The 9,091-nt window shown below is 56.0% G+C and overlaps 1 protein-coding gene across 1 annotated transcript; it reads left to right on the top strand.

Moving 5' to 3' along the window:
• The first annotated feature begins 1,043 nt into the window (after positions 1-1,043).
• On the top strand, positions 1,044-7,581 carry MAD2L1 (mitotic arrest deficient 2 like 1). The gene is made up of 5 exons (XM_036314793.1): positions 1,044-1,209; positions 1,991-2,137; positions 5,114-5,234; positions 6,098-6,201; positions 6,799-7,581. The coding sequence occupies exons 1-5, from the start codon at positions 1,137-1,139 to the stop codon at positions 6,969-6,971; spliced, it is 618 nt and encodes a 205-aa protein (XP_036170686.1). The 5' UTR covers positions 1,044-1,136; the 3' UTR covers positions 6,972-7,581.
• Positions 7,582-9,091: the final 1,510 nt, after the last annotated feature.

The raw sequence follows: 9,091 nt of genomic DNA on the forward strand, positions 1-9,091 counted from the left end.
TATGAAACCCAGGAAGTATCCTGGAAGTGCTGAGACTGGAGGATGTAAGAAACATTTTACTGGGTCCCTGAGCCTATCACCCCTTATGCTATTTTACTCTGGAACTGACCAAAGTCTGGCATCTACCACCCTTTCAGACAGAATCCTAAGACGGCCCCAAACGGGTGGCTCTGGACTCTGAGAGCAGGTCCCGGGTAACCCTCCCCTTGAGCCTCCAGAGCCTGTGAACACCAGGGCGCCCTCCAGGACCAGGGTCAGCAAGGGGAGACCTAACGGGGCTGACCTCACCAGGTGAGCGGGGGACTCCCAGATGACAAGGCCTGCAGAAGGGCGGCCACCTGGCCAAGGCGCCAGGCTGGCCTCCGGCCAACAGCAAGGGCCTCCGTGCAAGAACCACATCTCGAATTCTGCCACCCACGGAGGCGGGGGGGGGGGGGGGGGGAGCTCGGATGAGACCCCAGGTCGAACCTGCAGGAGAGCCCTGGCCTGCAGGACGCCTCCCCATCTGCAGCTCCCGGGATTCAGCAGCACAGCTCAGACCCCTTTGCAAACAGCGCGCGCAGCGGCTTCCAGGGTAGACCTGCTAAACAGTGAGCTGTGCGCGCGGAGTCCCTGACCCTGGATCACCCCCAGAAAGTTCCTCTGCGGCCGCGTGGCCTCCTGGGGGAGTGGGGGGGCGGCGGCGGCGGCCTCTCCGCGAGGCTGGGGTCCCCCTGCCCGGCCCGCTTCTCTACCCCGGGAAAGCGGCCCGCGGTCAGCAGCCCGAGGCGTGGCCCCGCGGCCGCACGCACCTGCCCGTCCACCAAGTGACACCGCCCGCAGCCAGGCACGGCGGCCGGGCTAGCGGCCCCCTTCCCAAGGCCCCGCCCCCTTCCCTCGCCCCACCCAGGGGGCGGGGACCGGAGGAGCCTGCGACTCCTCCCCTCGGCGGACAACCCGGAACTGCCGGCCGCGTCCCCTGCGCCTGCGCGACGCGCCGACTCCGCGAGGGCGGGGCGGGGCGAGGGCGGGGCGGGCCCAGTGCGCCTGCGCAGAGGCGGCGGCGTGCTGCGTCGTTACATTTGAACCGAGTGGCGGGAGCTGCTGGGGCTGCGCGGAGGCCTGTGCGGGGGCGCGCGCCGGCGGCGGGCCTGGCCATGGCGCGGCAGCTGTCCCGGGAGCAGGGCATCACCCTGCGCGGCAGCGCCGACATCGTGGCCGAGTTCTTCTGTGAGTCGCCCGCGCGGCGAGCGGGAGGGCGGCGGGCGGAAGCCGGGCCTCGGCGGGGCGGGAGCCAGGCCCGGGCGGGGCGGGCGGGGATGGCGGCCCCCGCCTGCGGGACGGGGTCGGGGAAGAGGCAGCGGTGGGCTCGCTGGGGCGGTGCAGAGGGCGGCCGGGTGCCGCCGAGGCCCGCAGGCGGTGTGGCCCCGTCCCGGGCGCCCGGGTCGTCCCGCCTCCCCAGCGACGGAGGCGGCCGGGCGGGGCTCAGGCCTCGGCGCCCGCCGGGTGGCTCGGGCCGGTGGGAGCCGGCACTTCGGGAGGCGCCCTTTAGAGCCGGGCCGGTCCTGCCTTCCAGCGGAGCCTGGTGGGACTTGTGGGGAGGAGGACGGGTGCGGGGGGGGGGGGGGGGAGGGAAGGGGGGAGGGGGGGGGAAGGGTCAGGGGGAGGGGCTTTCTGGGCGCCTGGCGGTGACAGCTGCTAACCACGTGGTGGGCGTTGGGGCGATTGCAGTGGGATGACATTGGCAGCGGTAACCTGCGCCTTTGGCATGTTTCTTCTGTTGCCATAGAGATGCAGGTATCTCTCTCTCTTCCTTGGAAGCCAGATTTTGCGGATGTTTAGTGGCACTTTATCCCACGCTGCTCTCAGCAAGACGCAAAAACACGTGTGCTCAGGCATTGACAGCCCAGCACCACACGCGAAACCCGGGCCCGCAGCCGCCTCTGCATGTGCTCGATTGTACGGTGTTAGAAATCGGTAACGTATAACGTCACCTCTCTTTCGCTCGCAGCATTTGGCATCAACAGCATTTTGTATCAGCGCGGCATTTACCCGTCCGAAACCTTCACTCGCGTGCAGAAGTACGGGCTCACCTTGCTGGTCACCACGGACCCCGCGCTCATGAAGTACCTGAGCAACGTGGTGGAGCAGCTGAAAGGTAGGACCCCTGGGAGCAGGTGGGGCTCGGCAGGCCTCCCACAGCCCACGCGCTCCAGCATCTGGGTGGTCGTTTGTCAGCTGTGCACACAAAGGTGTAACACAAGCGACCCTCTCAAATACAGCGTCTCTCCTGGTGGAAGGAAGCACATAGCATCGTTGATACTAGGGATCTGATAGACGGCCTAACAGAACGGCCTCCATCGTCTCCCTTACAAAGGGACTTTTGCAGTTTGGGTGGCCCAATGGAACCAGTTGAATCCTGTATAATAAAAGCCTAATATACAAATTGTCCCCTCAACCAGGAGTATGGCCGGGAGTTCAGCCAGAGGGCCGAGCTGGTGGTGGTGGCTGCAGGCGGCCAGGGGAAGGAATGCACCCCAGCTCGTAGCCAGTAGCCAGTTAGGGATCCTACCCATGCACGAATTTCATGCACTGGGCCTCCAGTTTTACATAATTATGATGGTTTTTATTATCGGTGGAAAAAAATCACTATTCTTAATGATATATTTCCTGAAGTCTAAAGCCATCATTATTAAGTTCAAGTAAATAAAATTGTATTCAATGTGAGAACTAAAACTTCAAAGAAGTAAGAAGAAAAAGAACTAAATAATAGAACAGATAGTAGAGTGTTCTCATTTTCACCTGTTTCCATTTGTCTTTTTCAAAGAATCCAGCCTGAGTTTAAACATTTCATTTTTTCCAGAAGTTCCTGTGTGGTGGGAGCAGTCCCGCTTCCCATCTGTCTTTCCTTCCTTTGTATTTCCATTAGTTTCCCTTCCATGTTTCTTTCCACTCGAGAGTCTCACTTCCCCTTGTTCTGAGCTGTGGGATGTTTCTCCCCATCTGCCCATTGGTGTCCAAAAAGGGCTACAGTGGTCATTTTGTCAAAATTTTTAATCCACGAATCCTGTTTTTGTTTGCTTGTTTCAAGTATCTTTATTTTTTAAATTTCATGGTATTTTTGTTAACTTCAGGGCTAAATCACCCATAGCCTGTCACAGGGCTGCACTCAGATGGTTTGGCCTGGAAGCCTGTGGCAGCTGCGGATCTAGGTCTTCACCTTGATTTGATGGGAAGCGAGACATGGCTAAGCTGCGCTGTGACATTTCATCTCACATCTTTCTAGACCTTGCTGTGTAACGTCTGTCTTCGTTTTTGTTAGAACTGGGGACTTACTCTTTTTAAAGGTGAATTGTTCAGTCTGTTCGAAACCAGCCTCCACCCTCTTTGTTCTCACTTGTGTTTCTGACTTCTCTGTTTCCATTTGGATGATTTACAATTTTAAAGAAAAAAAATTACCGCCTACCCCAAATCTTCACGTTACCACCCAACCTCCTGTTCAGAGCTAAAATGATACAGAGTTGTGGGTCTGTGCCAGGGTGGGCAAGGCCAGGAGGCCAGTTCCAGCATATGGCCTGTGTTTTTTTTTTGTTTTGGGGGTTTTTATTTTTATTTTTACAGAGAGGAGAGGAGAGTTAGAAACATCCATCAGCTGCCTCCTGCACACTCCCCACTGGGGATGTGCCCACAACCAAGGTACATGCCCTTGACCAGAATCGAACCTGGGACCTTTCAGTCTGCAGGCCGACGCTCTATCCACTGAGCCAAACCGGTTAGGGCATGGCCTGTGTTTTGTACTGTCCGCAAGCTAAGAATATTTTTTACAAATTTAAAAGAATGTGCAGCAGAGATCTAGGTGGCCCACAGCCTGAAATATTACTAAATTGTTTTCTGTCTTTAAAAAGCACGCTGCTGGTTCCTGAATATACTCCCCATTTCTTCAGGGCTCAGTCTCCCTTCTCACCAGGCGCTAGATGGCCCTGTGCACCGCCATGTGCCACGCAGACTCCTGCAGCCAGGCCTCCCCAGCTCCGGCCCCCATGGGGTGCGGCCGGTCTGAGGTGCTTCAGAGTCACATACAGAGCTGAGCGGGGCATCCTCCTTCCAGTCCTCTGGCCTCGGGGACCGCATCAGCCATGCAGCCAGTGACAGGCCGGAAACGGGCACTGCCCTGATCCCGCCTCTTGCTTACGCTCGCAGGCAGTCCAGCTACCCTTCGTGGTGTAGCCACGACAGCACCCTGGACTCTCTACTACCCCGTCTCCCAGGTCCCCTGCAGGCCTTGCCCACCTCCTGCCTGTGTCACCAGCCAGTGCCCCTTCTTGCCTCCAGTCCCTGCCCCACGGTACAGCCAGACGACAGTTTGAAATGCAAGTCTGGTTACATCGCGCTGCTTTAGGCAGCCGTGCCTCCCTGGGCTCTGGAGGTGGCCTGTCTTGAATTTGTGCTCCCCCTCCTCACCGTGGCGGATTGGCCTGCCGTCCTCCCTCTGTCTTCCCTTTGGAGTGTAGGACTCGGTCCCTCCTTCCCGTTCTTGTGCTGGTTAGTGCTGTGGGTTCTTAGAGCCAGACTCTCGTCTCCCTGAGTGAGAACTGCTGGGGGGTCCGTTTTCCCACTTTGCACTCATTGCTCCGTGGAGCTCACCTTCTGGGCAGTCATCACAGCGATGGGTTGACATCTATTGGTGCGATGGTTAGATCAGCTCCAGCTTCCTGCGTCCCCGCCGGGAACGGGAGAGGGAGGCCGCCTGGTCACTGCCCCCTGCACCCAGTGCTGTCCCCAGTAACAGGCCGAGGGAACGGGCTAGGCTGTGGCAGGGCAGCGTTTGTGTGCGGCAGGAGGAGTGGGGAGGAGGTGGGTGTGCGGCGGGAGGAGTGGGGGGGAGGTGGGTGTGTGGCGGGAGGAGTGGGGGGGGAGGAGGTGGGTGTGCGGCGGGAGGAGTGGGGGGGGGAGGTGGGTGTGCGGCGGGAGGAGTGTGGAGGGGGTAGATGTGCTGAGGTGGGCAGGGTAGGTGTGCGGCGGGAGGAGTGGGGGGGAGGTGGGTGTGCGGCGGGAGGAGTGGGGAGGAGGTAGGTGTGCTGAGGTGCCCGAGGAGCATCTCTGACCAGCAGGGCGCCCCCTGCCTGTGCCGCAGATTGGCTGTACAAGTGCTCCGTGCAGAAGCTGGTGGTGGTCATCTCGAATATTGAAGACGGGGAGGTCCTGGAGAGGTGGCAGTTTGACATCGAGTGTGACAAGACGGCCAGAGATGACAGGTGAGTGTGAATTAAGTTATTTCCACTTGCGTGTTGTTTTCTGTACTGAAATGAGTCCTGTTATATTGAGCTCGTTCCTTAAGGTAGACTTTGTTGCTAACATACGTTAATTTGTGTCAGTCCCTGGGGAAGAGACTTGCTGAGGGGAGCATGTCACTGGTCTGTACAGTTAGTGTTCGTTACCTGCTCCCTTCCGTCTCCGTAGGAGGGGCCCAGAGTTAGTGTCTGGGGAGTGTGCAGAGCTGCACACGTTTGCTAGGTGGGCAGCTCAGGGACATGTTTGAAGGTACTTTTAGCCACAGGGATAATCCTAGGCTCTCCCAGGCTCCGGTGCAGCTCTAGTCCTTCCTGTCCTCTTAAGTGTCCAGACCCCCGAGGGGAAGCGCCCACCTGAGGTGCTGGCGTCAAGCCCTGTCCGGGGCGGCTCCGCTGTGAGGGAAGTCACGTTTGCTTCTGCAGCCGTTGGGCTACACAGGAAGCGTGTGGCCTGTGAGGACTATTGAGGCAGCGGGGAAGTCGGCATTGGGCATCACTACACGTGCCGAGTGACTGTGCCCAGCACATGTTTTCCATACTGCTGCCCGTTCTGCTTTTCAGAGGTGGTGGGTTCCTAACTGGAACACCTGACAGATACGCTGCGCACCTGATCCTAGGAGATGAGTGGGTGGAGGAAATGAGATAACGGCACAGATGGTGCCCCTAGCACAGGTCCTAAGGATGTTCTGAGACTCATTTAAAGGAAAACGAACTCCTTAAAGTTTACTTGCTTGACTTGGAAGCATTTCACCAGGTAAGTAATGCTGTCAGTGTTTGAAATAATGTAACAACTAAAAGTGAATGGATTGTCCTGGTCTCCTTGGCAGTGCACCCAGAGAGAAGTCTCAGAAAGCCATCCAGGACGAGATCCGCTCGGTCATCAGACAGATCACCGCCACGGTGACCTTCCTGCCGCTGCTGGAGGCTTCCTGTGAGTAGTTAGTGTCTCTCACGGGCTTCAGAAGACAATCTGCGGCTTTAAGAATGGCCCCTTTATTAATGTCCTCTTAGCTAGCCGCACATGCTGTGAGTGGGAAAGAAGGCATTCTAAGGCAAAAGTTACGCAGTATTCCAGGAAATGCGGGAATGCTGAGGAGAGGGCTGACAGCATTGAGCAGTCTGGTGTCATTCCTGTCGCATTCTCGCTTTCTGCATGTTCCGTGTACATAACTAAGACCACGGCTGTGATGACGCCTCCTCTCCCGGGCGGCTCCACGCACCAGACAGCTCCCGACGCCTGCACAACACGTGCTCCGCAGCTCACACGCCGTTTCACGTGATGAGACGCTCGGCAAATAGTTTATAATGGTTTTCTTGTTATAAAAACAAAACTTGAATTTTTCATAAGATAACGTAAAAGGAGTGCAGTATTTTCCGCACTAAAATAGGTTCCATTGCGGACGAGTGATAACCTGGTGCTTAGAGACCAGGCCAAACTCTGCTCTCACTACCCGTCATTCACCATGGAGACAGGGAGGCCAGTGTTTCGAGAACACAATGTGCTTCAATGATCTTATCCCCAATTTAGGTTCATTTGACCTGCTGATCTACACAGACAAAGACTTGGTGGTGCCTGAGAAGTGGGAAGAGTCCGGACCGCAGTTCATTGCCAATTCTGAGCAGGTCCGCCTGCGCTCCTTCACGACGACCATCCACAAGGTGAACAGCATGGTGGCCTACAAGATCCCCGTCAGCGACTGAAGGAGCCGGGTGGAATGGAATCCCACACGTGTGTCCTGAGGCCAAGTCAACGCAGTTCTTGTTTTGTTTCATTGGTACTTCTGAGGTGGGGAAACAGCCGTGTACTTCACTGCGCTGTGCGTGTTGTCCGTTTGTTTGTGCCTGTTTGACTTTCCCTGGGGTTGACAGGATTTCCGTAGGGTTGACACTGTTCGTGGAAGGGAACCAGCAGGTCACGTCAGCACTGGAGTGTCACCTCCTTTGAAGGTGGAACCTGGAGATGGGAAACTTTTGCTATTCAGTGAAATGCCTTCCTAAATCAGAACTTTCAGTCAAGTAGCCTGACTCCGAGTCTAGGTGAATATGGAACAGCAAAAGAAGTCCGAATATCAGAATCTTTGTTTAGTTCTAAAGTAACTGATCAGCCACAGTCACAGTATTCCTAGCAGGTCCTTTTGCCATTTATTTCATTTGTATAGTTTCCATATTGAAAACCCTCAATTACTTGACTTTAATGTATATAATTTACACTTACAAATCTGTCGCTATTTCTCCTGTTTCAATTCCGCTGATACAGAACTCTTAATGTCTTTTTGTGTTTTATAAAATCAAGCTTTAAATGACTGATAAAGTTACGTGTGCATGTTTTAAATTTGTCCTAAAATATCTTTACACGGGTGTGGGGTTACTCCAGTTAAACAGTGATCAAGGTGGACTCAGTACAGTAGTTCCCCCTGTCGGGTTTGGTTCCATGGTTTCAGTTACCCACAGCTAACCACAATCTGGAAATATGAAATGGGCAGTTCCCAAGGTAATCCATCTCGCACTGAGGTTTCAGATTGTGTGTAGTGTGACGAGACCTTGTGCTGTCTAGCTCCGCCTCCCTGGGGACATATGTCACCGCTTTGTCCAGTGTTTCCACACAGTAGTTCTCCCAGCCCATCAGTCACCTGGTAGCTATCTTAGTTCTCAGATCAACTATGGAGGGACCACAGTACCTGTGTTCAGGTCACCCTTAGTTACTTCATCATTGCCCCAAAGTGCCAGGGCAGTGAGGCTGCCAATTCAGAAATGCCAGAGAAACCATAAAGGGCTTCCTTAAAGCGCTCAGGTGTGTAGGTGTAGGCAAAACCAGTGTACGTGGGCTGTGGTACTACCGTTTCAGGAGTCCACAGGTGACCTGGGAACTAGCGTATTGCCCCACGAATCAGGGCTGGCTGCTGTACAGCAAGTGCTTTCTTGTGCCAACTGGGAGTGTTAGGCCTCAGGATACGAGTGAGTCTTAAAGACCAGGTTCCACACGAGGGTGATGCCTCGGCCTGGCCTTGGATGGGGCTGACTGGAGGAATGAAAACATTCCAGATGAGCTCACGCAGGTCTGACAGCCCCTGAAGGGCCCTCTGCCCAGGCCACCAGTGAGATGGAGAAGTCAGGCCTCTGGGAACGTTTGCACGGAGACACGCCCATCTGGACCAGCTGGCTTTTGCTGTGTAGAAGGTCAAGCCTTTTCCCTGCGAGTCTGCAGGGGACTGTGGCCTGTGTCCTTCCCATCGTGTGGGCAGTCACGTGTCTCATCTCCCACAGGTGTGGTGGCTGTCCGGACCCTGAAACTTCCCACAGTCCACGGAGCGGGGCCCTGCTCACGGCGGAGCCCGTTTCAGAGGGCAGGAAGTGCTCTCCTCGGGAGAGGGGCAGGGACACCTGATGGACGGGATCTCAGACCTGGGCTGTGCACTGTTTCTGTAAAGGGCCAGGCATGTGGGCTCGTAGCCGCCCAGCCGGTCCTGGGAGGCCGGCAGCAGCTTCAGACACCGGAACAGATGAGCACGGCTTCGTGCAGTGACGCGCAGACTTGGGGCTGTCCTGGCCCATGGCTGTGGCGGCCGACCTGTGACCATCACACTGGCTCTTTGGGTCCCAAGTGTTCAACCCCCACCTGGCTCAGCATTTGATTTCTGATATTTAAGGCTCATCATTTCAAACATCACCTGTTGCCTCCATCCATGTCTCAGATTGGATGTCCTCCCTGACACCTTGCTGGCTATTCGAGGACACCCCATAGTGGTTCCCATCTGCAGACCTCAAAGGGAGGTTTTTGGGGACGTGGTGCATGGAGAGACGAACCAGCATAAAGGCCCTAT

Source organism: Myotis myotis, unplaced genomic scaffold (assembly GCF_014108235.1).
Source record: "Myotis myotis isolate mMyoMyo1 unplaced genomic scaffold, mMyoMyo1.p scaffold_m19_p_6, whole genome shotgun sequence".
NCBI classification, from domain to species: domain Eukaryota; kingdom Metazoa; phylum Chordata; class Mammalia; order Chiroptera; family Vespertilionidae; genus Myotis; species Myotis myotis.

Bases quoted from the DNA above. Each gene is read 5' to 3' on its own strand.
- MAD2L1 (XM_036314793.1), top strand. From the start codon at position 1,137: ATGGCGCGGCAGCTGTCCCGGGAGCAGGGCATCACCCTGCGCGGCAGC. The intron at 1,210-1,990 runs GTGAGTCGCCCG...TTTCGCTCGCAG, and splicing joins CATCGTGGCCGAGTTCTTCT to CATTTGGCATCAACAGCATT. The intron at 2,138-5,113 runs GTAGGACCCCTG...CCTGTGCCGCAG, and splicing joins CGTGGTGGAGCAGCTGAAAG to ATTGGCTGTACAAGTGCTCC.